The 27880-nt window shown below is 46.2% G+C and overlaps 1 protein-coding gene across 3 annotated transcripts in view; it reads right to left on the reverse strand.

Annotated features, from left to right (window-relative positions):
- Positions 1 to 27880, reverse strand: part of LOC135057055 (gastrula zinc finger protein XlCGF26.1-like) — a 62373-nt gene that overhangs the window by 26118 nt on the left and 8375 nt on the right. Inside the window, exons 1-6 of one of the 3 annotated variants that reach the window (XM_063962940.1) lie at positions 10745 to 10819; positions 8860 to 9051; positions 8657 to 8780; positions 8447 to 8544; positions 8028 to 8136; positions 4389 to 4489 (exon numbers count right to left, since the gene is read on the reverse strand). In XM_063962940.1, the coding sequence (XP_063819010.1) occupies positions 4389 to 4489; positions 8028 to 8136; positions 8447 to 8544; positions 8657 to 8690 (342 nt within the window). In that variant the 5' untranslated portion in view covers positions 8691 to 8780; positions 8860 to 9051; positions 10745 to 10819. Of the gene's footprint in view, positions 1 to 4388; positions 4490 to 8027; positions 8137 to 8446; positions 8545 to 8656; positions 8781 to 8859; positions 9052 to 10744; positions 10820 to 27880 lie in introns of those variants that run through there. The other 2 variants (XM_063962941.1, XM_063962939.1) reach the window with 2 other exon arrangements.

Here is a 27880-nt window from a genome sequence, read left to right on the forward strand (position 1 = left end):
TCTGGGATAGTGGGCGCTTATGAGACCCTGACAGTCCTTGCGACATAGGATAAGGCATAGGTTGAGACCCTGACTGTCCCAAAGCTTCAGCCTTGTCTAATCTTTTGTGCAATGAGTTTACACTAGCATTTAAAACCTTCCACATATCCATCCAGTCAGGTGTCGGCACTGTCGGCGGAGACACCATATTCATTTGTTCCCGCTCCTCTCCAAATTAGCCTTCTTCCTCAGACATGTCGACACACACAGGGAATCCTCTTTCTGAAGACCGTTCCCCCACAAGGCCCTTTGGAGAGACAGAGAGAGAGTATGCTAGCACACACCCCAGCGCTATATAACCCATATAACCCAGGAATAACACAGTAACTTAATGTTAACCCAGTAGCTGCTGTTTATATACTTTTTTGCGCCTAATTATGTGCCCCCCTCTCTTTTCAACCCTCTTCTACCGTGTATCAGCAGGGGAGAGCCTGGGGAGCTTCCTCTCAGCGTGCTGTGGAGAAAAAATTGCGCTGGTGAGTGCTGAGGAAGAAGCCCCACCCCTTCGGCGGCGGGCTTCTATCCCACTTAAAATATAAAATTGGCGGGGGCTCATACATATATACAGTGCCCAGCTGTATATATGTTATATTTTTGCCAAAACGAGGTTTATATTGCTGCCCAGGGCGCCCCTCCCCCCCCGCGCCCTGCACCCTTACAGTGACCGGAGTATGTGAGGTGTATGGGAGCAATGGCGCACAGCTGCAGTGCTGTGCGTTACCTCAGTGAAAATCATGAAGTCTTCTGCCATCTCTGAAGTCTTCTTTTCTTCTCATATTCACCCGGCTTCTATCTTCCAGCTCTGCGAGGGGGGCGGCGGCGCGGCTCTGGGACGGACGGCGAGGGTGAGATCCTGCGTACCAATCCCTCTGGAGCTAATGGTGTCCAGTAGCCTAAGAAGCAGGACCTTGCAACTCAGAGAGTAGGGCTGCTTCTCTCCCCTCAGTCGCTCGATGCAGGGAGTCTGTTGCCAGCAGTGCTCCCTGAAAATAAAAAAACCTAACAAAATACTTTCTTTACAGGAAACTCAGGAGAGCTCCCTGCAGTGCACCCATCTCCTCTGGGCACAGTATCAAACTGAGGTCTGGAGGAGGGGCATAGAGGGAGGAGCCAGTGCACACCCAGAACTAAAGTCTTTCTTAAAGTGCCCATGTCTCCTGCGGAGCCCGTCTATCCCCATGGTCCTTACGAAGTCCCCAGCATCCTCTAAGACGTTAGAGAAAATAGAATATGTGCATATTGCACCTGAGAACTGCCAACACAAATATCCAAACACTCCTAACTATATAGGAGGAAAAAAAAAAAAAAAGACAGGGACGGTGCTGTGGTGGATCAATGACAGCTGCAGCTGTCGGAATGGTCTGTGCCACTGACAGTTCGTTCAATAATTTGCCGGCAACATCGACGCGCTATCTTGTAGACAGCAGCACCGATAATGATGCCTTTTGTAACACACCTCGGCCATCATACATACAAGGAAGCAGTGTCTGCGGCACATAACATGTGCAGATAACAATAAGGCCACAGCCAGATTTAAACCTCATGGGGCCCTAGCAAAATACCAGTCCCACCCTCACCTGCCGCCTTTTTAAAACATGCACTATAGGACTTCATTTTTGTGGTAGATGAGGAGTGGACATGACTGACTTATATTACAGAAAACAATGAAACATATTGGCCTCAACAGGAAAAAAATAAAAACACCTTGGCCCCGACAGGAAAAAAATACTACATTAGCCCTCAACAGGAAAACAAACCTGCTGGCCCCTGACATAATTTTTTTTTTATATAACACTGTATATTATACCAGCTGCTGTGATGACATATAATATTAAAGTAAAGGTGCCCATCACATTACACTGCCATGTGAGCACATCATATCATACTGGCTGTGTATCCCTTCACATTACACCAGTAGTGGTGCCACTAGCAGCAAAGATGCCCATTATTTTACAAAAACATGGTTCATAATAAAAATTCATTATAGAAGGATACTCATCATGTAATATCATATAGATATGGATGCCAACAGTATATTGGTAGAGATCCTAATAACATGAGTGATTCATTTTGACAGCTTTTGGGGTAAAGAGGGAAAGCAGAAACAAAGTAAAAAGTTTGTAACAGTTCCTCATGCCCATTCTGGAGGAGCCAGAGACTGACGTCGCAGGCAAAATGGGATAAGAGGTCGGCAACCATATATAAGGTACACAAGTTCCCGTAAACTCTCCAAATGGTAGTTGTGAGGAGAGTTTATTTACCTGATGACAGACAGCTGCGCTATATCACTGTGGGGTGCATGTGGCTCAGAGTTCAGGCCAGCGGAAAATGACACACATTCCCGGCGCCCAATCCACCCATGGTACTGGCAGTGCCATCTGCTGCTGTGCTGGGGCTGTTGGCGAGGCTTCCAATGCACTGCCGACAGTGGGACTCTGGGAGTGCGGAGCGGGAACATTTTGCAGAGGTACAGCAATGGAGCTCACTGCCAGTATTAGTGATATTAATACTGGTCTGAGCGCCGTTACTGAGCCTATGGAAAACATTTAACTAGAAGATAGCCTTTGTGATGGATCATGGATGGGCCAGACTGCGTGGGGTCAGGCCATGGGCTCCTTGGGACCTGGCGGACACCTAGGTTGCCTTGTGGGAAATCTGTGCTTTGCTAAGTCACATAGCGCCTCTTCATAGATCTCCCCCTTAGTCCTCTGAAGATATTTTCCCACAGGTCTGCTGATGTGTAATCCAATCCTTATGAACGTTTCCACCTCTGACTACCATTCTTAGATGGTCTCCCTCATCAACCAACAATGACCAAAAATAGAAGAGAATGGTATATGGTGTAAAACCACTTTACTATAGAGAAAACATTCAAAAGGAAAACATTACACATATTGGTAAAGACAGATTAAAATGGACTCCTTCTAAATGTATGTGAGAGGAGAGCCTCAGGGGTGGTGCAGATATTCAGCTTGGGTGTCACAGCTAGCCGGGCCGCGGCCCCTCTAACTGGGTGTGGCAGCGCTGGCTCTCTCGGCTCTGTGAATCTGCAGTGGATGGAAATCCATCGCTGCTCACCAGGGTGATCTCTTTGTGACTGATCTCAGGTCAGCAGGGGGTCTAGCTGGCTTTTCTGATGGGTGGCCGCGGCTCCCTTAGGGGAGCGTGCTCCGCTCTGAATACATTTTAAAGGGCTAGGTGCGCGGACACTGGGCGCCAAATTCAAAGTCCCTCCCGATAAAATGGTATCTATGAGCACCAGTCAGTGCTGGAGTATAGGCTCATACCTGACCGTGTGCTATTGTCTACCTGTTCCTGACCTCGGCTATCCCTAGTGACCTGACTTCACCTGATCCCTTGGTACTGCGTTTGGGGATTCCTGTTCCGACTTCAGCTTTCGTAGTGACGTGATTTTGCCTTCTCCCTTTGTACTCCGTTGTTCGTTTTGTTCTGACCCGGCTTGTCGACTACGATTTGTACACTCGACTATCTACTTCTAGCTACACTCCTGGCCTCGCCAGCACCTGTACAAGGGAGCCTGTGCAGAGGGCTGTGACCTGCATGTCGGGTGAAGCTAAATCCATACCTCGTTGAGGGGGTGGGTGAATACCACTAGCACTTTAGACCCTGGGCCTCTGTTCTGGGTCTTTGTCAATCCCAAGTACGGGCAAGCATCCACCACTCATCCGATATTTGTGACACTGGGCACCCCAAGCGTGGTGGAGCAATCGGAGGGGTTAAGGGAAACATTGGAAGCGTATTCATAAGGATTAGATTAAAATCAGAAGGATTATGCAGACCTGTGGGAGAATATCTTCAGAGGATTTAAGGGAGGTACTCACGGAGCGATCGCTGACTAGATTGCTTAGGTTTTAAGCAGTGATCTCTCCGTGTGTACCCCTCACAGCGATAGCGATACGCAGCCCCGCGCATCACTATTTCTGGTGCTAGATTGGCCTAAATCTAGCAGGTCGCTCATTTCACCCCCTGGGTGAAATGAGTGGCCCCCCCATCTCCCCCCGCACGCTCAGCACACATCGCACTGTGCTGAGCGGGGGGAGAGATGTGTGCTGAGTGGTCAGCTCAGCACACATCTCTCCCCAAATCGGCCCGTGAATACGACCCTTAAGGATCAACATTGAGAATACATTGGTTTACTGATAAGGAATGGAATTTTAATCCTATTTTGAGAGCATACATGAATCTCTCATTCTATTTCTCCTTCACCCTAAATAACCCAAGAATAATAAAAACACATTTATTATATCTCATTGTATTCAGATAAACACACACAGCTGCTACACAGATCATACAATAAGTCACTTTGCTATTTGATAATTCCCACCTACCTGATCCTCCTGTGGGATCCTGTGATTCTCCTCTGTACAATCCTGTGAATAAGGAGGACGGGGACATCTCTCTGGGGAATCTCTTTTACTGGATCCACCTGCTGGAGACACACAGGTCTGGTCAGATCTCTGGGCTGGTAACACAGTGACATGATGTGAGGAGAGCAGGAGTATAATAGAGGCTGATGGCTCCTGATGTATGAGATACACCAGAGAGTGTGGGGAGGAGACTGGTCAGATCTCTGGGCTGGTAACACACAGTAACATGATGTGAGGGAAAGAGCAGGAGTATAATAGGGGCTGATGGCTCCTGATGTATGAGATACACCAGAGAGTGTGGGGAGGAGACTGGTCAGATCTCTGGGCTGGTAACACACAGTGACATGATGTGAGGGGGAGAGCAGGAGTATAATAGAGGCTGATGGCTCCTGATGTATGAGATACACCAGAGAGTGTGGGGAGGAGACTGGTCAGCTCTCTGGGCTGGTAACACACAGTGACATGATGTGAGGGGGAGAGCAGGAGTATAATAGAGGCTGATGGCTCCTGATGTATGAGATACACCAGAGAGTGCGGGGAGGAGACTGGTCAGATCTCTGGACTGGTGACACACAGTGACATGATGAGAGTGTGGGGAGGAGACTGGTCAGATCTCTGGGCTGGTAACACACAGTGACATGATGTGAGGGGGAGAGGAGTAGTATAATAGAGGCTGATGGCTCCTGATGTATGAGATACACCAGAGAGTGCGGGGAGGAGACTGGTCAGATCTCTGGACTGGTGACACACAGTGACATGATGTGAGGTGACAGCAGGAGTATAATAGGGGCTGATGGCTCCTCATGTATGAGATACACCAGAGAGTGTGGGGAGGAGACTGGTTAGATATCTGGGCTGGTAACACACAGTGACATGATGTGAGGAGGAGAGCAGGTGTATAATAGGGGCTGATAGCTCATGATGTATGAGATACACCAGAGAGTGTGGGGAGGAGACTGGTTAGATATCTGGGCTGGTAACACACAGTGACATGATGTGAGGAGGAGAGCAGGAGTATAATAGGGGCTGATGGCTTCTGATGTATGAGATACACCAGAGAGTGCGGGGAGGAGACTGGTCAGATCTCTGGGCTGGTAACACACAGTGACATGATGTGAGGGGGAGAGGAGTAGTATAATAGAGGCTGATGGCTCCTGATGTATGAGATACACCAGAGAGTGCGGGGAGGAGACTGGTCAGATCTCTGGACTGGTGACACACAGTGACATGATGTGAGGTGACAGCAGGAGTATAATAGGGGCTGATGGCTCCTCATGTATGAGATACACCAGAGAGTGTGGGGAGGAGACTGGTCAGATCTCTGGGCTGGTAACACACAGTGACATGATGTGAGGGGGAGAGCAGGAGTATAATAGGGACTGATGTCTCCTGATGTATGAGATACACCAGAGAGTGTGGGGAGGAGTCTGGTCAGATATCTGGGCTGGTAACACATAGTGACATGATGTAAGGGGAAGAGCAGAAGACTAATTAGGGACAGATGTCTCTTTATGTATGAGATACTCTAGACAGTGTGGGGAGGAAACTGGTCAGATCTCTGGGCTGGTAACACACAGTGACATGATATGATGGGAGCGCTGGAGTATAATAGGGGCTGACGGCTCCTGATGTACGATATACACCAGAGAGTGTGTGGAGACTGGTCAGATCTCTGGGCTGGTAACACACAGTGACATGATGTGAGGGGGAGAGCAGGATAGTAATAGGGGCTGATGGCTCCTGGTGTATGAGATACATCAGAGCAGAGTGGGAAGGAGACTGGTCAGATCACTGGGTTGGAGAATAACAAGAGCGGACAGCTTCTGTCTCACCCACTGGGCAGATACTTTCTCCTCATTGGTTTGTACTGACAGAGGAAGGTATAGGAGAAGAGGGTGTTTTAGTGACTGAACAAGGAGAATACAGTGCATCCGGAAAGTATTCACAGCGCTTCACTTTTTCTACATTTTGTTATGTTACAGCCTTATTCCAAAATGGAATAAATTATTTTTTCCCCTCAAAATTGTACACACAATACCCTATAATGACAACGTGAAAATAGTTTTTTTTTTTTTTATAGATTTTTGCTAATTTATTAAAAATAAAAAACTAAGAAATCACATGCACATAAGTATTCACAACCTTTGCCATGAAGATCAAAATTGAGCTCAGGTGCATCCTGTTTCCACTGATCATACATGAGATGTTCCTACACCTTAATTGGAGTCCACTTGTGGTAAATTCAGTTGATTGGACATGATTTGTAAAGGCACACACCTGTCTATATAAGGTCCCACACTTGACAAGTATGTCTGAGCACAAACCAAGCATGAAGTCAAAGGAATTGTCTGTAGACCTCAGGGACAGGATTGTCTCGAGGCACAAATCTGGGGAAGGGTCACAAAAAAAATATCTGCTGCTTTGAAGGTCCCAATGATCACAGTGGCCTCCATCATCCATAAATGGAAGAAGTTCAGAACCACCAGGACTCTTCCCTACAGCTGGCCGGCTGTCTAAACTGGGCGATCGGGGAAGAAGGGCCCTAGTCAGGGAGGTGACCAAGAACCCGATGGTCATTCTGTCAGAGCTACAGCATTCCTCTGTGGAGAGAGGAGAACCTTCCAGAAGGACAACCATCTCTGCAGCAATCTACCAATCTGGCCTGTGTGGTACAGTAGCCAGACGGAAGCCAATCTTTAGCAAAAAGCATACGGCAGCCCGCCTGGAGTTTGCCAAAATGCACCTGAAAGACTCTCAAACCATGAGAAACAAAATTCTCTGGTCTGATGAGACAAAGATTGAACTATTTGGCGTGAATGCCAGGCGTCATGTTTGGAGGAAACCAGGCACCGCTGATCACCAGACCAATACCATCCCTACAGTGAAGCATGGTGGTGGCAGCATCATGCTGTGAGGTTGTTTTTCAGCGGCAGGAACTGGGAGACTAGTCAGGATAGAGGGAAAGATGAATGCAATAATGTAGAGAGACATCCTGGATGAAAACCTGCTCCAGAGCGCTCTTGTCCTCAGACTGGGGCGATGGTTCATCTTTCAGCAGGACAATGACCCAAAGCACACAGCCAAGATATCAAAAAAGTGTCTTCAGGACAACTCTGTGAATGTTCTTGAGTGGCCCAGCCAGAGCCCAGACTCGAATCCGATTGAACATCTCTGGAGAGATCTGAAAATGGCTGTGCTTCTCATCCAACCTGATGGAGTTTGAGAGGTGCTGCAAAGAGGAATGGGTGAAACTGCCCAAAGATAGGTGTGCCAAGCTTGTGGCATCATATTCAAAAAGGCTTGAGTCTGTAATTGCTGACAAAGGTGCATCAACAAAGTATTGAGCAAAGGCTGTGAATACTTATATACATGTGGTTTCTTATTTTTTTTTATTTTTTATTACATTTGCAAAAAAAACCAAAAACTTTCTTCGCATTGTCAGTATGGTGTATTGTGTGTAGAATTTTGAGGGGAAAATTTATGTATTCCATTTTGGAATAAGGCTGTAACATAACATAAAGTGGTAAAAGTGAAGCGCTGTGAATACTTTTCGGATGCACTGTATGTGACTCTTCTCTGTAATAAGTGATTATTACTCACATGTCCTGATATCTGCAGGGATTTCCTCCTTCTTACACTGCTGATCACCCCTCACATACGTCTCTTCTCCTTCTGTATTTTCTACCTTAATATCAGTAAGGTCATCACCCTAAATAACCCACAAAACAATAACACATTAAGTGTCTAATTTCATTAACATAGTGTTCATTCCAGCACCCTGCACCTTTGAAAACCCATGCAGTTCCTCTTTCCTACCTGGGGTGTTGCTCTCTGCTATGGTACTTTCAGCCAACTCTGGTCTCTATCTCAGTGCTTAGATACAGACCAGAGGGTGCTAGAAGCACCAAAGCAGAGAGCAACACAACAGAATATCAGTGTATAAAACACACACAGCTGCTCTACAGATAATGAAGTGACAAGTCACTTTGGCATTTGGTGAGACCCTAAATCCCATCTACCTGATCCTCTTGTGGGGTCCTGTGATTCTCTTCTGTTCCCTTCTGTGAATAAAGTGGAAGGGGACAACTCTCTGGTGTTTCTCTGGTACTGTATTCATCTGTAGAAGACACAGTGCCTGAGTACACTGTATTTATGTTATCATAACATGATGTGTGTATATTGTTGACCACCATACTGGCTGACACCTGACAATTTAAGTCTCCTCTTACCTAGTGACGTACGGAGTTGGTGATTCTCCATCATCACATCCTTGTACAGATCCTTGTGTTCCTCTAAATACTCTCACTCCTCCATGCATAGAAAGATAGGGACATCCCGACACCTTATAGTAACCTGACACACACAATGACACAGTCATCACCCAGACATATCCCCTGGTGTTACTGTATAATGTCCCATTCCCAGTAGTCACCTCTCCAGTCAGCAGCTGAATGATCTTGTTGGTGATTTCCAGGATCTTCTGGTCATTGTATCTCTCATGTATCAGTGAATGAGGAGGAGGCTCCGTGATGGGTCACTGGGTCCTGCTCAGTCTTCCTGACACAAGAGGGCTGCTGCTGGGTGTAACTTGCTCACCGGATGTCTACTTCACAACTGTGTAATCCTGTGTATTGGAAAATACACTATCAATGCATACAGTACACTCCCAGTACCTTTACCTCCCCAGTCATGTCCCTGTATTATTACCAGCGACGGAATGGGGTTCTAAATCGGCCCGGGCGCTCGTCGCGGGGGGGAAGGGGGGTGGCGCGCACGCATGTCATGGGGGGGGGGGGGGGGGGGGGCGCTGCCACGATGTACGGGGGGTGTGCCATGAGTCATGGGGGCGTGGACTCCTGGCACGATCCCATTACAATGGCGGCGCTTGCTGGGGGCGGGGGGGTTGCAAGTCCGGGGGCGTGGACTCACGGCACGCCCCCATTTCAATGGAGACCAGTTGGGGAGGCTGAAGCAGAGAGCCGGAGGTTGCTCTGTGCGTGGCCTTCCTGGCTCTCTGAGGGACCCGATCGGCCCACCTGCCCTTCTGGCATGAGCCAAAAGTGCCAGATGGCCAGTCCTGCCCTGACTATAGATATGTGTTGTCACAGTGACACTCCCAAGATACACTCACCAGTCATGTCATTGTAGTATTACTATATCTTTCCGTGATGTCTCTGTGATACTCTCAGACCACTCTCCTCCCCAGTAATGTCCCTGTACAGGGCGGGATTAACAGGGGAGGTGACAGGGGCAGTCGCTCCGGGGCATCCACCGATTGCCGAGAGCAGGTCCCTCTCCATCCTTAGTGTAGCATGGTGAGGGCACTATGGGGCACAATATTAATACTAGGAGCATTCTGTGGGCACCATGTGACATAAGTGCACTTTGTGGTATAACGGTTATAATGGGCACTGTGGTCTTATGTGCATAATGGGGGGTACTGAGTGGCAAAAAATTATTTTATTGGTAGGGTCCCCTACAAACCTTAATCCAGCCCTGTTCCTGTGTTATTACTATAAGTGATGTCACTATGAAACTCCTAGAACCCCTCACCTCCCCAGTCAGGTCCCTGTTTTAGTATCAGAGAGGAGTCAGGTTTATGTAACATCGCCAGAACCCCTCATCTCCCCAGTCATGTCTCTGTGTTATTACTATAGATATGTGATGTCACAGTGACACTCCCACAATCCCTCACCTAGCCAGTCAAGTCCCTGTATTATTGCTATAGACATAAGTGATGTCACAGTGTTATTCACAGATGCCCTCACCTCCCCAGTCAGCAGGTAGATAATCTCCAGGGTGAGATTTAGTATCCTCTCAGTCATGTGACTTGGGTCCTTGTCCATCCTAAGGGAATCTGTGACGTGTCTCATCCAGGGGCAGATTTAGGGGTCAGAGCACCCCTAGGCACAACAGTAATTGTCGCACTCTTGCCCAAGTTTATTTTCCTTTGTTATACAGTAAGCCCTCAATTAATGATTGGTAACTTAATATAATACTAAAAAAATAAACTATGACAGTATTTTTTAAATTCTGTACACATACAGTCAGGTCCATAAATATTGGGACATCAACACAATTCTCATATTTTGGGCTCTATACACCACCACAATAGATTTGAAATGAAACAAACAAGATGTGCTTTAACTGCAGTCTTTCCGCTGCATGTCCTATCTGTTTCTACACTATAAAATAGCATATGGTACAGTAATGTAGAAATATTTAGTAGTTACAGGTAAATCTCAGACTGACAGTACTAATACAAGCATTAAAGTGACACCCGCCACCCCTAACAAGTGGCACCCCTGGGCACGTACCTCATGGGAAATTAACCACTGGACTCATCCCCCCATGATGTCTAGTAAACACTTTTTCCTCACAGCTCAGTTGTCTAGGAATAAATATAATAATTACAATAAACACCGCAGAGTACACATGTAACATAGTCAGAGATGAAGGACTGAGTGACCAGTAAGTCTACTCTATTCCCCAAATCCATACAGCCCTCGTCACAGGAGCGGCCCAGGTGCATAGGACTCCTCAGTAACTGTCCCACAATGCTGTATTGCTAACAGGTTACACAAGACATGGCCGGAGTCTAGGGTGGTCATTCCGAGTTGATCGCAGCCAGCAACTTTTATTTGCTGCTGCTGCGATCAACAGTCCACACCTATGGGGGAGTGTATTTTAGCTTAGCAGGGCTGCGATCGCTTGTGCAGTCCTGCTAAGCTAATAAAATTTCAAGCAAAAGTAGACTAGGGTTGGACATACTTACCCTGTGCGATGGATCCAGCGATGATGGGGCCGTCTTTGACGTCACACCTTCACCCTTCCGTTGTCCTGGACACGCCTGCGTTATACCCACCACTCCCTGAAAATGCTCTCCAACGGTCCGGATCCGCCCATCCACGCCTCCCTCCCGTCAATCTTCTTAGCGGTCGCCGCTGCGACTGCTCCTGTCGGTAGCCGCGATGTAACCCGGCGACCCCTGATGCCGGGCAACGTTGCGCACTGTGCCCGCTACGCATGCGCATTCTGCACCCATTCTCACCGCAGCGAAAAAACGCTGCGTGCGAACGGGTAGGAATGACCCCCTAGGTCAGGGGTGTCAAAGACAAGGCCCGCGGGCCAAATCCGGCCCGCCAGACCTCGTCTGATGGCCCGCGGTGCCGCCGCCATGAAACCCCCTTCTCCCGAGTGCCCAGCTCGGGGGGGGGGGGGGGGGGTTCGCGGAATGACGCGATTGCGTCGTGACGTCACGGCGCAAACGCGTCATTCAACGAAACCCCGTCGGAGGAGGGAGAAGGGAGCCGCGCAGACGAGGAGGGAGAGGCGGCTGAAGAGCGGCGAGAACCGCTTCAAATGTAAGTCAGCCCCTCTCCCTTCCTCTCTTTCTCTCTCTCTCCCTCCTTCCACCACCTGCCGCAATGTGTAAAATGGGGACCTGTGCCTGCCACAATGTGTAAAATGGGGACCTGTGCCTGCCACAATGTGTAAAATGGGGACCTGTGCCTGCCACAATGTGTAAAATGGGGACCTGTACCTGCCGCTATGTGTAAAATGGGGACCTGTGCCTGCCACAATGTGTAAAATGGGGACCTGTACCTGCCGCTATGTGTAAAATGGGGACCTGTGCCTGCCACAATGTGTAAAATGGGGACCTGTGCCTGCCACAATGTGTAAAATGGGGACCTGTGCCTGCCACAATGTGTAAAATGGGGACCTGTGCCTGCCACAATGTGTAAAATGGGGACCTGTACCTGCCGCTATGTGTAAAATGGGGACCTGTGCCTGCCACAATGTGTAAAATGGGGACCTGTGCCTGCCACAATGTGTAAAATGGGGACCTGTACCTGCCGCTATGTGTAAAATGGGGACCTGTGCCTGCCACAATGTGTAAAATGGGGACCTGTACCTGCCGCTATGTGTAAAATGGGGACCTGTGCCTGCCGCAATGTGTAAAATGGGGACCTGTGCCTGCCGCAATGTGTAAAATGGGGACCTGTGCCTGCCACAATGTGTAAAATGGGGACCTGTGCCTGCCGCTATGTGTAAAATGGGGACCTGTGCCTGCCGCAATGTGTAAAATGGGGACCTGTGCCTGCCGCAATGTGTAAAATGGGGACCTGTGCCTGCCGCAATGTGTAAAATGGGGACCTGTGCACTATAAAAGGGGGCACATGGCTGGGCACTATAAAAGGGGGCACATGGCTGGGCACTTTAAAAGGGGGCAGATGGCTGGGCACATATAAGGCAGGTGGAGCGGTAAATTTTGGATAGACCTACAGATACAACCGGCCCTTTGATGGGGACCAAACTGCTGATGCGGCCCCCGATGAATTTGAGTTTGACACCCCTGCCCTAGGTCTTCTGACACATTCACTTCATCTGCTCCAACTTAGGGGTTAATTCAGAGTTGATCGCAGCAGCAAATTTGTTAGCAGTTGGGCAAGATCATGTGCACTGCAGGGGGGGCAGATACAACATGTGCAGGGAGAGTTAGATTTGGGTGGGTTATATTGCTTCTGTGCAGGGTAAATACTGGCTACTTTATTTTTGCACTGCAATTTAGATTTCAGTTTGAACACACCCTACCCAAACCTAACTCTCTCTGCACATAATACATTTCTGACCCCTTCCCCCCTGCAGTGCACATGGTTTTGCCCAACTGCTAACAAATTTGCTGCTGCGATTAACTCTGAATTAGGCCCTAAGATCTGTTATAAATGACTGAGCTGGTGAGTGTGGTGATATATTGGTCACAGTTTTAATATATTCTAGAAATTGAGAAATATTTCCCATCTCCTCAGTTACATATAATAATAATAATAATAGTGCACCACAGACTGCTCCCCCTGCATTAACATAATAATAGGACATGTCAAAGTCAGAAAAATATCACGATGCACACTACCATATTTGCACCTCATACATGTCCGCTCTGTGCATGCGTACGCTCTCCCGTGCGTGCGCATACCCGCTGTTACGTGCACCCGCAGGCGCACGGTATGCGCATTTACGGTAGAGTTTATGTGATCGTAGCGTGCGACTCAATCGTTACATATTTTAACTATATAATGTATTTTGTAGATTATGGTCCCTTTGATAGATTCTGAAAGTTTAGTTAATATAGCATGTTCAGGGACAGAGAGATCCCTCTTTGTTTGATACGAAGGGTCAGACATGGGTCATACAGTGGTGTTTAGTATCCATCGGAAGAGTATTTAATTAGCAATATTCCGGTGTTGGTTTGAAGCGGATTAATCGCTTGTGCGAATAGTTATGGACATAAGAAGTTTATGTCCATTTACTATTATTTGCACTTACTTATCCATGCGGCGGGAAACCTAGTTTCCCACCCACCTGAGCAGTTGGAAGTAAACACAGCCCACCTGTATGAATCAACCTATGACCTTTTGTTATAATGCGAAGACGAATTCCTGTGTCCAATGAACAATGAGATTGTAGGGACCATTGAATTGTATTGTGTGTGGGGCATAAATAGACAAGCCGATCGTATCCAGCTCACTCTCTTCAACGGTTCTCATTGCTGATAATCGGGAGCTGGATATTCAGAAAGGCGCATGCGATCGTTCCCTTTGTGCGTAAGTTTTCTCCGCAATCATATTGTCTTTATTGTTATTGTGAGCCATATCTCTCTCTCTTCCTCTCTCATTTTCCCTTAAACGTAATTGTATTGTATTGTATTTCCTGTGTAGTTATCTGGTTAGTTAGTCTATGTTATATTGTAGTGTATGACTTGTATTGTATTATTCTTTTGCAAGTATAACATTCATATAAGGCGTTAGACCCTAAGGCCGGTATTTGTGTATTCCTTATAGTGTTAAGTATTCTCAGAGCGTCGGAGACGCTCGAACAGCTTTTAAGTTAATAAGGTTACACTGTGTTGCATCTACACCCTACCACTACACTAAGGTTTTCCTGTATAATACATTGTTCATGGTTTACATATAAAGGTTTAACATTGTGAGCGTCTGCGCCGCTGGTGATCTCCTCGTGGTCCCGAGTGTCCGCTACGCTATAGCGAACCATTACGTTAGTCGGCAGCCAATAGCGTGCCTGCCTGTGATCTCTTGGCCGTGAGCGAACGTGACGCTTGAGCGTCTCGACTACGGCTACGCGATTGTTACGCAACGTGCGTACCCTTACGGTACTCCAGACGTCAACAGCGTACAGTGTTCTTAGGCCTCTTAAAGGGTTTTAAGTAAGATAAATATTTAGCTTTAACAATTGGCGGCTCGTCCATCCTTCACATATCTCTGCTAGGTAATTTCAGCAGACATTATCCATCAGCAAAGGGCGGGAGATCATATTCCTCGTAGTGCTGTCTGGATAAGCGTCTGCTTCGCTTAGTAAAGGGTGCTGAAGGAATCCGGAACCGGAGGTAAGAACAACACGCTAGTGTCTTTTAAAACTGTTTATTTCTGTCTTGCGTACACACACACGCATATCTGCATTTCTTTTTATTCGTGTATTTTCATATATCACTCTCCTGTTTGCCATTTTATAAATTGATAAACGTGCTAAGAGAGATTTGTCGCTATTTCATAGTTAAAGTGTAAAAGTAATACATTAAGGTATAAATTGCAAAGCACGCACGCAGCTCTACCTAAAGATACAAGGAGAGATTGGTGTGGTGTTCGGTAGATGATCAAGGATCATCTACATTGATAAACGTGTAAATTGTGTTACGGTGGATATTTGCTTTGTGTACACGTGTCTCTAACAAAGGGCTGAGACTCGCGTACGCAACTCAAAGGCCGACGCACGCAGCGTATATTACGCAACGGAGCGTCCGGGTACGCCCACGTAACTCAAATCACACGCTAGTGTTATTTTAACAGGCGAAAAAGGTGGCAACACGATAAATAGCGCAAGTCTATTTTAGTGTCCGAAATTTAGACTAACAGATCCTTCTCCAAATTTACAACACATCTGGTCTAAAGGAAAGAAAATTTCTGCGCAGAAATAGAAACAAAAGTGTACATGTGGTGAGTGAGTGTTTTGCATATATAAGTTTATACAATTTTTGAGGTTGAACCACAAAGTCGAGTTCTCGTGAGGTACATGCATGTAAGTGACGTACATGGTGGCTAGGGAGGCATCCCTTGTTAAACATAAAATTTGAGCATTAGAGTGTAGCAGACCAGGAGGTCACACTGTAGCAGCAGACCAGGAGGTCTTATAACAAGACCAGGAGGTCCAGTTACAGCAGACTAAGAAGTCCGCTATAGAGACAAGTAGCACAACACCAGGAAGGGTTGGTGCGGAACCCATATAGGCCATAAAGCTCTGGCTGAAGGAATTCGCAGCCGTAATTTTCGATTCCGTTGGTCGCTCCGTACATAAGATTAGTTGCTTATGTACTGAACGATTGTACCGCACGTAATTGTGTGCATTAGTTAGTCTGACCAGTACCATTTGTGTACGAAACGGGTCATAAACACTATTTGTACATTCTAACGTAATTTGTGTAATTTTTTTTATTTTAAGGGAAGTTCGCTGGTCACTAAGGAACTATCCAGCAACCAATAGTTACTGGAAAGAGTAAGTGCTCTGCGGATCACCCTCGCATGTTCCAGTAAATAGAGGTTCAGGTTGCAGGGGCCCTGGGTCGAGTACGCCAGCACTAGAGCAGTGTGTAGGTCGTATTGGTCGGCGTGGGCGAGTGAGTGGGGTACTCGGTAAACCGCCACCGTCAGCCTATCTTGAACATTTTGGTTTTTGTAAGGGTTGGCTGAAGAAAGCAACACCTGCAGGTATGGGGGCCAATTGTTCAGGTAGGGGGCGATCAACCTCGGTTCGGGTTGATTCAGTAAACCGACCAATCGGGTCGGCAAGGTACGTAATGTGTGAAAAATACGGTTCACACACAGAGGTTTTATGTGATGAATGGGAGAGAATGACGGTACATGACGGGGAGAAGTTCCCAAGAGTAGGCAGCTTTAGCCCAGAAGTGTTACAAAATCTAAGGAGGAGGATATGTCTCATTAAATCAGCAAAGAGACGAATCAAACATTATGATTATTTGCAGTTATGGCAACAGGAGGGTGAAATACAGAGAGGATTGGCTCAGGCGGCGGGATCTAATCCTATCAGGAAACTGATAGCCACGGCCCCGCCGCCACCATACATATCAGGAGAGAAATTGGTTGCGGAGAAAGACGCACTAGGGTGTAACAAACAAACATTTAGCAACTGTGTAAATGTTAATAAGTTAACCAATGCAAGTATTAACCCGTGCAAGTTGTACCCTGTTTTGAACTTTCCCCAGGAGTGTGATCAAGAGGACGAATCGGCAACAATATCGGCGCTCTCTCTAGCAGCCACCATATCAGAAACAACAGTAGGCACGGCCCAACCCTTAAGATTAGTAACAAAGGCCCCTAGCGGAGGGACAGGTGAGGTCGTATCAACGGGTAAGTACGGCACCTTACACTATGCTGAAACCATTTCACCACAAGCTGTAGAATCTAATCAGAACGATGTTATTAAACTTGCTCCCGTTAGGGTAATCGCAGTTCCAAATGGGAAAACGGACACTACAGGAGTCACTCCTATCAGAAACATTGCCATGTACAGCCCGTTTTCCCGAATGGAATTAAGAACCATAGTGTCTGAATTCCCTGATCCTAGGAAAGATCTAGTTGCTAGCCAGAAATACATCAGAGACCTAGGGAACACTTTAGAGCCCAATAACAAAGACTGGCAGATATTGCTGAGGGCTTGTTTACCCTCCAATGTCGACGCAGCTCAATTTTTAGCTGACTGTGGATTGGATCAGGATGTACCTCTTACAGATGTGTACAACCAAGATAATGTAAAAATGATAAGTTTACAGTTAAAGGAGTATTTTCCAGCTGTAGTTAAATGGAACAAGATTTTCTCCATTAAACAAAAGGAGTCAGAAACAGCTGCAGAGTATTTTCACAGGGCATTATTAGAGATGGCTAAATACACAGGCATAGAGGACATTAAAACCAACATAAATCATAGAGAAGTAGCAGTATCTGTGCTAATGGATGGTTTGAAAGAAGCATTAAAGACAAGGGTACAGACCACGCAACCATGTTGGCGAGGTCTGTCGGTGGCTACTTTGAGAGAGGCAGCTATTGATCACGATCGGAATATCACCAGACACAGGGAATTACAAGGTGATAAATTAATGGCCGTAAGTATACATGCCCTGACCACAAGGCAGCCTTTGTATAAATCACCAAACCCTGTGGGTAAGTCAAATGTGGTAACTTGTTATTCTTGTCATAGACAGGGACACATGGCACGAGACTGTAGAGTGAAAAATTCACAAAACTCATACCAACCCCCTAGACCACGACATGACACACGACATTGGGATCAGGGTCCGCAGAAACGGAGTTATGAGCCACATGCAGGGGAAACAAAAAGATACCCCCCGAACAGAGACTGGCAAGCCTCTGGCAGTTCCCAGTTAACTCCCTCTCAAGTAGTTGCTGCCAGCGGGATTCAGGGAGGTCACCATACCCAATAGGGGTGTGGCCATACCTGTAATCTGCAGCCAGTAAAATTGATTGCAAGTCTTGGAAGTGAACCCGAAATTGCAATTAATGTAGCTGGTAAATCATTAAACTTCCTTGTAGATACGGGGGCGGCCAAATCAGTGATAAATTCGACAGTGGGCATGAGAACCACTGGTAAGACAATTCCAGCCATGGGAGTAACGGGAGTAGTCCAGCATTACCCTGTTAGCAAACCAGCCGAGATTACAATAGGGCCTTTACATACCAAGCATTCCTTTTTGCTGGCTGCATCGGCACCGACTAATCTCCTGGGAAGAGACTTATTGTGTAAAATGGGGTGCGTCATTTATTGTACTCCTAAAGGTGTATTCTTGGACATACCTGAGAATCACGCTCAGGAAGTGCGAGACATGTTAGACTCCCCATCAAAATTAATGTCACATACCATTATGACAAATAGGACTCCATCCCAAGTAGAAGAGATGACATCCCAGATACCAGAGTCACTGTGGACTAAAGACGGACAAGACACTGGATTGATGGCAAACGTAGCTCCAGTAGTTGTGCAAGTAAAAGATGGTAGGATAGCTCCAAAAATCCCACAGTACCCTCTGAAGCCAGAGGTGGAGTTAGGAGTTTACCCAGTAATAGAGCGCTTGCTACAACAGGGCATTCTGGTAGGAACATCCAGCACAGCCAATAGTCCCATCTTCCCTGTTAAAAAGAGTGGCGGGAGGGGTTACAGGCTAGTGCAGGATCTAAGGGGGATTAACAAAATAGTTGAGAGTCAGTTCCCCGTAGTGCCAAATCCAGCTGTCATCCTTATGCAAATCCCTCCCACTGCGAAATTTTTCACTGTTATTGACCTCTGCTCCGCTTTCTTTTCGGTACCTCTGCACCCTGACAGCCAATATTTGTTTGCATTTACATACAGAGGAGTCCAATACACCTGGACTCGATTACCACAAGGTTTCATAGACAGTCCAAGTATATTTTCCCAGGCTTTGCATGATTGTTTACAGTCTTTCCAACCAGAGAGTGGATCAGTATTGATACAGTATGTGGATGATTTACTGCAGTGTTCAGATTCATTGGAAGCGTCCCTGAAGGATACGAAACAGCTCCTGTTTCATCTTTCAGACACAGGACACAAGGTTTCCAAAGACAAGTTACAATTATGCCAAACTAAAGTAAAGTATTTGGGACACTGTCTAACACAAGGACTGAGACACCTGACCGCTGATAGAATTCAAGCAATTAGAGACATGACTCTGCCTCAAACCCAGCAACAGATCAGAACGTTTTTAGGAATGTGTGGGTATTGCCGTAACTGGATCCCAGGATTTTCCATTCTAGCGTTACCTTTGCAGGAGATGGTCTCCTCAAACAAACCTGATCGGATTTCGCATACAGACGAGTCCGAGATGGCATTTGAGAGACTTAAACAGTGCCTAACGCAGGCACCAGCATTAGGTATGCCAGACTATGGGAAACCCTTTGAGCTGTACGGAACAGAAAGTGCTGGTTGCGCGGCAGGCGTCCTAACCCAGAAGCATGGTGATGCCAGCAGGCCGGTAGCATACTATAGCGCTCAGCTAGATACGGTAGCGCGATCCCTCCCCACATGTTTGCGAAGCGTTGCTGCGATAGCATTGCTAGTAACGAAAAGCGAAGATGTAGTGCTAGGTCACAACCTCACATTTCATACACCACATGCAGTGTCAGCCTTGTTAAATTCTGCCCAAACCAGGCACGTCTCATCAGTGCGGTTTACAAGATGGGAATTGGCACTAATGGCCCCCGTAAACATCACCATAAGGAGATGCAGTGCATTAAATCCTGCAACATATCTCCCAGGTGTGCCTGGACAGGCACAAAGGGTGGAGGATGAGAGTGGTGGGGAAGGAGGATTTAATACAAAGGAGGACACACATGATTGTATGGAATATTTGACCCAAAATGTTACCGCAAGGCCTGACATCAGTGACAACCCACTGGAAGATGTAGATCTTACCTTCTACACGGATGGTAGTTGTCACAGACAGTCGGACTCGGGAGACTTGTGTACTGGATACGCAGTCGTAGACGACCAAGGCACCATAGAAGCTGAACCGCTAGGCCCACCTCACTCAGCCCAGGTTGCTGAACTGGTCGCCCTAACCAGAGCATGTGAATTGGCTAAGGGCAAATCAGCCAATATCTACATCGACTCTAGATACGCATTCGGGGTAGTCCATGATTTCGGAGCCCTATGGCGCCTCAGAAATTTCATGACGGCAGCTGGTACACCGGTAGCGCATGCAGCTCACATCAAAAGGCTTCTAACAGCGATACAGGAACCCGACAGAGTGGCTGTTATCAAGTGTAAAGCACACACATATAGCCAGGACCCAGTATCACTTGGTAACAGCCGAGCAGACGAAGCTGCTAAGTTAGCAGCTGGTACCCCCAGACAGACAGACACCACACAACTGATGGTATTTAATACCATCAACACACAGAAGCTGTGTGAAATGCAAAATTTGTGTTCCACACAGGAAAAGGCAGTCTGGAAGGCAAAGGGATATGGCCAGGAGTCCTCAGGACTCTGGACGGATGGACAAGGTAAACCAGTGTCCCCCAGAGCATATCTTCCATGTTTAGCTGAGGCAGCACACGGGCTGACTCATCTGGGCAAGGAGGGAATGTGCAAGTTGGTAAGAGCATATTGGTGCGCCCCAGGATTTTCATCTCATGCGAGTAAGAGAGCAATGTCATGCCTTACCTGCTTGAGAAAGAATATCGGAAAGGCAATACCAACAGAACCATCTCATATCCCACCTACAGGCGGCCCTTTTCAGGTAATACAGATTGACTTTATTCAATTACCTCCTTGTCGAAATTTGAAATATGTACTTGTTTGTATAGATGTGTTCTCAAATTGGGTCGAAGCATTTCCTGCGGCCACAAATACCGCTATGTTTACTGCTAAGAAAATTGTGCAGGAATTTGTATGTAGATATGGTATCCCTAGAATAATCGAAAGTGATAGGGGTACCCATTTTACAGGTGATGTCTTTCAAGGAATGTGTAAGTTGATGGGAATTGATAGCAAGCTGCACACTCCATACCGTCCACAGGCGAGTGCGAAGGTGGAAAGAGTGAACAGCACTATTAAAAATAAACTGAGCAAAGTTATGGCAGAGACAGGATTGACATGACCAGAAGCTTTACCCATTGTACTATACAGCATCAGAACCACTCCCAGGTCCCCTCTTAATCTGTCTCCCTTTGAAATCTTGTTTGGTCGACAACCGCATGTTATGATTAACCCTCAGGATGATTTGAAGTGTAACAATGAAGTGACTATAAAGTACCTGGTTAACATGAGTAAACAGCTAAGGAATCAAAATGATAATTTGAAGTTAGTGATTCCTGATTTACCAGATAGTAATTGTCATGACATTGAACCTGGGGATTATGTAATGATACGGAATTTTCTACGCTCAGGTTGCCTTATTGACAGATGGGAAGGACCATACCAAGTCTTATTGACTAGCACTACAGCATTGAAGGTTGCCGAGAGAGAGACTTGGGTTCATTCATCCCACTGTAAGAAGGTTGCTGATCCAGAGAGGTCCCGTGATAAGGAACAGACGGTAGAGGAAGTTGTATCACTGGAGTGTCTGTTCCAGGAGGACTGAGGCGGCACCGGAGCACTGAAAATCATAAGATCGAAAGCAGTTGTCGATTCCCTGATCCCTTTTATTGTTTTTCTCCACTTCCCATCCCCTCTCCCTCAACCATTTTTTCCCCCTTCTTATTCTTCTCCGTTTCCTCCTATAAGATGGACTTGCCCCAAGAGACTGTGATCCGGATTTTCCTGTTGACCATGATGTTGACCAGAGCAGTCTGTTCCGGCGAGAGTACCATGGAGGTCGAGAGAGGTTCTGGAATGGGTTCTGATGACAAAGATGGAGGCGTAGTTTTCCAAGAACAACTTAACCAACAAGTAAAGGCGAGTATCAGAAAACGATCCGATAGCATTGACAATAGAAGGAATTGTGAAGGATTGTTAGCTGAAGAAAACTGTATCTGTAGGCTCTGTGACAATGTAGTTGAGGATGGGTGCATCAAGAAATGCCAATCCAGTTTTAATATCCACATGGACCGGCATCCCTTGAGTGACTATCACTCCTTAGTGGGTAGTGTGTTAAATCAAACAGATTGTTGGGTATGCTCTCAAGTACCTCAAGGTCATAGCAAATCAGGACTAGTACCATTTCCTTTAACGGTAGGGGAGGTACTTGAGCTAAAGGGTGGGAGACCGGTGGACAGGAGGTTTAATATCTCCAGTCCTCCTAGTTTGAAGCTCCACCAATATCATGTGGATAAGTCCCTAATATGTTTTAACATTTCCAATCCCCGAAAGCCGGGAAATTGGGAAGTGTCATGGAGTAACCAAACCATGACCTTTTCATATAGAGCAGATAGAATGCCGACAGATACAGAGCTTATACGCCACATAGCCAGTAGAGAAAAATCTTTCCGATATAGGTATACCCTAGGAAGTAGGATTACGAGAGTTGGAGAGGTATCACCAGGATACTGTGCACATATCGTACAAACTGATACGTGTACTAGACAGATGGGAGAATTAGGGTTAGGAGATTTCACATGGAAGATGTGTAATATGGTTATGTCCTACTCCGTCCCATATGTTCTCCCCGATGATGCATATTTCATATGCGGGAGGAAGGCGTATAAGTGGCTTGCCCCAAACTCTGAAGGATTGTGTTATATTGGAAAAGTACTGCCTGAAGTAATGACTGTATCACATGCCAAAATGAAAGATATACACCGTGGTGCCCAAGCTCCTTATACTCACACCCACTACGAGCACGTAGTTAAAAGGCAACTGACAGAAAGGACAGAGCATTCGGCCTCTGACATGATCCATGAATCCACCGGGATTCAGGTCCTACTTGCGTTAGATTTCACTCGCACCGCTAGAGGAGTGCTGAACAATAGATATATCTCTGCGCTTGCAAATTTGTTAGATAATATCACAGAAATGTATGATGACACGTTTAGGTATACTGGAAGAGAACTTCAAGCTTATAAAACAGAACTGGTTCAGCATAGAATGGTTCTTAATTATCTCACAGCAGTAACAGGTGGATATTGTGTCACACTGGCAACGCAGTACGGCGTGAAATGCTGCACATATATAACGAATAGTACTGAGGATCCGGTCGAGGTCATAGACCAAAAGATGGACGATATTCTCCAATTAAAGTGGGAATTTCGCAGGAGACACAATCTCACCCTTGCTGCTGTGGGTAATGAGCTGACTGGTTGGGTGTCATGGTTGAACCCGCGAAATTGGTTCTCTGGTTTAGGAGAATGGGCTCAAGGAGTCATAATGGATGTAGGGAAGTTTCTCCTATGTATCTTAGGTGTTGTCATATCGATTGGATTGATATTTAGATGCGGTCAGGCTTTAATGAAGTGCAAACGTAGTACCAGGGTAATGAGTCTAAGGAGTGAGGAAATTGTAATTCCAATGGATTTGATTTATGACCCAACGGTAGAAACAATGATGTGATGAAAATACGATTGTACGGTCCTTTTCTTTCACCTGTTTTTCCGTTTCCTCCAAGGTAAAAAGACCCACTTGGACAAGGAATTTGATGATCCTGTATACAGACAACTGATGGATTAAAGAAGAAGTTTTGACAACCTTATACACAGATATTTGATGAACTATGCCATAGACCCCCAGTTTCCCTAGAAATTTTAAAATTACGCTAGCCCAACACTTTTGTAAGTCTATGGACATTGACAAAGCTTTTTGCTCGCACCTTTTGAGCAAAAGCACAAAGAAGACGGCATTCAACAGATACCGAACAAGACTTCAACCGACAAATGTTCATTAACCTGACATAGAATACCACTGCATTTACCATAATTGTTCTTTATCTTCATTTCTACAACCTTCAGGTAATGACACACACAGTCGATAGGGAATACAGGCACAGATATCAGCAATCACATATTCCCCCATTCATGTATCATCAACTAAAATGTGCTCCCCCATTTTGTTACAACCACAGCCAAAAAGAGCTCGGTAGAGTTTGACAGCCCATCCACAGACCCTTAATACGGGATAAGAAGGAATTCAAATGTATACTTCGCAATACCTCGAAGCTTGATTTAAAACACGTACGGCACGATGATACATGACCCCCCAAACATGGATTCATACACACATGCTTCTGCTATCTCACTAGGTCATACCCTTTTCACACCTTTCTCTCTCCTCCCTTACCCAACCATGGAAATGTATTTACACTTGACATATATTTTTCTCTTTTTGAAATGTTTTAGAAAGTGGCAGTTATTGGTGACTGCCAAAGGGTGGACTGTCAAAGTTAGAAAAATATCACGATGCACACTACCATATTTGCACCTCATACATGTCCGCTCTGCACATGCGTACGCTCTCCCGTGCGTGCGCATACCCGCTGTTACGTGCACCCGCAGGCGCACGGTATGCGCATTTACGGTAGAGTTTATGTGTGCGTAGCGTGCGACTCAATCGTTACATATTTTAACTATATAATGTATTTTGTAGATTATGGTCCCTTTGATAGATTCTGAAAGTTTAGTTAATATAGCATGTTCATGGACAGAGAGATCCCTCTTTGTTTGATACGAAGGGTCAGACATGGGTCATACAGTGGTGTTTAGTATCCATCGGAAGAGTATTTAATTAGCAATATTCCGGTGTTGGTTTAAGCGGATTAATCGCTCGTGCGAATAGTTATGGACATAAGAAGTTTATGTCCATTTACTATTATTTGCACTTACTTATCCATGCGGCGGGAAACCTAGTTTCCCACCCACCTGAGCAGTTGGAAGTAAACACAGCCCACCTGTATGAATCAACCTATGACCTTTTGTTATAATGCGAAGACGAATTCCTGTGTCCAATGAACAATGAGATTGTAGGGACCATTGAACTGTATTGTGTGTGGGGCATAAATAGACAAGCCGATCGTATCCAGCTCACTCTCTTCAACGGTTCTCATCACTGATAATCGGGAGCTGGATATTCAGAAAGGCGCATGCGATCGTTCCCTTTGTGCGTAAGTTTTCTCCGCAATCATATTGTCTTTATTGTTATTGTGAGCCATATCTCTCTCTCTCTCTTCCTCTTTCTCTCTCATTTTCCCTTAAACGTAATTGTATTGTATTGTATTTCCTGTGTAGTTATCTGGTTAGTTAGTCTATGTTATATTGTAGTGTATGACTTGTATTGTATTATTCTTTTGCAAGTATAACATTCATATAAGGCGTTAGACCCTAAGGCCGGTATTTGTGTATTCCTTATAGTGTTAAGTATTCTCAGAGCGTCGGAGACGCTCGAACAGCTTTTAAGTTAATAAGGTTACACTGTGTTGCATCTACACCCTATCACTACACTAAGGTTTTCCTGTATAATACATTGTTCATGGTTTACATATAAAGGTTTAACATTGTGAGCGTCTGCGCCGCTGGTGATCTCCTCGTGGTCCCGAGCGTCCGCTACGCTATAGCGAACCATTACGTTAGTCGGCAGCCAATAGCGTGCCTGCCTGTGATCTCTTGGCCGTGAGCGAACGTGACGCTTGAGCGTCTCGACTACGGCTAAGCGATTGTTACGCAACGTGCGTACCCTTACGGTACTCCAGACGTCAACAGCGTACTTAGGCCTCTTAAAGGGTTTTAAGTAAGATAAATATTTAGCTTTAACAGACACCACAGGCTTCTCTTCCTATATAATAATAATAATATTAGGAGACCACAGCCTTCTCCCCCTGTATATTAACAACAACAACAACAACAGGCAACAGCACTTGTTTAATAATAATTTGACCCCACAGGCTGCTTTTCCTGTATAATAATAATAATAATAGGATTTTAATACCTACCGGTAAATCCTTTTCTCTTAGTCCGTAGAGGATGCTGTGGACACCATAAGAACCATGGGGTATAGACGGGATCCGCAGGAGACATGGGCACTTTAAGACTTTGAATGTGTGTGAACTGGCTCCTCCCTCTATGACCCTCCCCCAGACCTCAGTTATAGGAATTGTGCCCAGGGAGACGGACATTTCGAGGAAAGGATTTATTGTTAACTAAGGTGGGACACATACCAGCTCACACCACAAACACGCCGTACAACATGGCATTTAACAGAAACTCCAGTCAACGGTATGAACAACGTCAGCAACAGACTGAGCATAACGTAACACAACCCGTGTTTAAACATAACTAATAACTGCAGATAGAGTCCGCACTGGGACGGGCGCCCAGCATCCTCTACGCACTAAGAGAAAAGAATTTACCGGTAGGTATTAAAATCCTATTTTCTCACACGTCCTAGAGGATGCTGGGGACACCATAAGAACCATGAGGTTTATAGCAAAGCTCTAGAACAGGCGGGAGAGTGCGGATGACTCTGCAGCACCGATTGACCAAACATGAGGTCCTCATCAGCCAGGGTATCAAACTAGTAAAATTTTGCAAAAGTGTTTGAACACGACCAAGTAGCTGCTCGGCAGAGTTGTAATGCCGAGACCCCCCGGGCAGCCGTCCAGGATGAACCCACCTTTCTGGTAAAATGGGCCTTCACTGATTTCGGTAACGACAATCCAGCCATAGAATGAGCATGCTGAATCGGATTTACAGATCCAGCGCGCAATAGTCTGCTTGGAAGCAGGCATTCCAATCTTGTTGGCAGCATACAGGATAAACAGAGCTTCCGTTTTCCTAAGATGAGCCGTTCTGGCGACATAAATTTTCAAGGCCCTGACAACATCGAGAGATTTTGACTCCGCAAAGGCGTCAGTAGCCACTGGTACCACAATAGGCTGGTTCATGTGGAACGATGAAACCACCTTCGGCAGAAACTGTTGACGAGTCCTCAACTCCGCTCTATCTTCATGGAAGATTAAATAAGGACTCTTGTGAGACAAAGCCGCTAACTCAGACACCCGCCTTGTGGATGCTAAAGCCAATAGCATGACCACTTTCCAAGTGAGAAATTTCAACTCTACCTTCTGTAAAGGTTCAAACAAATGTGATTGAAGAAAATGCAACACCACGTTAAGATCCCATGGTGCCACTGGGGGCACAAATGGAGGTTGGATGTGCAAAACTCCTTTCACAAAAGTCTGAACTTCTGGAAAGGAGGCCAATTGTTTTTGAAAGAAAACCGATATGGCCGAAATTTGTACTTGAATCGAGCCTAACTTTAGGCCCGCATCCACACCTGCTTGCAGAAAATGGAGAAAACGCCCTAGTTGAAATGTAGGAGCCTTCTTGGATTCACACCAAGACACATATTTTCTCCAAATACGGTGATAATGTTTAGACGTTACTCCTTTTCTAGCCTGAAGAAGTGTGGGAATAACTTCACTGGGAATACCCTTTCGGGCTAGGATCCGGCGTTCAACCGCCAAGCCGTCAAACGTAGCCACGGTAAGTCGTGGTACACGCACGGCCCTTGCTGTAACAGATCCTCTCGTAGAGGAAGAGGCCAGGGATCTCTTATGAGTTATTCCAGAAGATCTGGATACCACGCCCTCCTTGGCCAGTCTGGAGCAAAGAGTATCACCTGAACCTTTGTTCTTCTTATGATCTTTAGCACCTTTGGAATGAGTGGAAGCGGAGGAAACACGTACACCGACTGAAACACCCATTGTGTTACCAGCGCGTCCACCACTATTGCTTGAGGGTCCCTCGACCTGGAACAATATCTCTGAAGTTTCTTGTTTAGGGCGAGACGCCATCATGTCTATTTGAGGAATTCCCAAAGACTTGTCACTTCAGTGAAGACCTCTTGATGAAGACCCCACTCTCCTGGATGGAGATCGTGTCTGCTGAGGAAGTCTGCTTCCCAGTTGT

This window comes from Pseudophryne corroboree, chromosome 3 (assembly GCF_028390025.1).
Source record: "Pseudophryne corroboree isolate aPseCor3 chromosome 3, aPseCor3.hap2, whole genome shotgun sequence".
NCBI classification, from domain to species: domain Eukaryota; kingdom Metazoa; phylum Chordata; class Amphibia; order Anura; family Myobatrachidae; genus Pseudophryne; species Pseudophryne corroboree.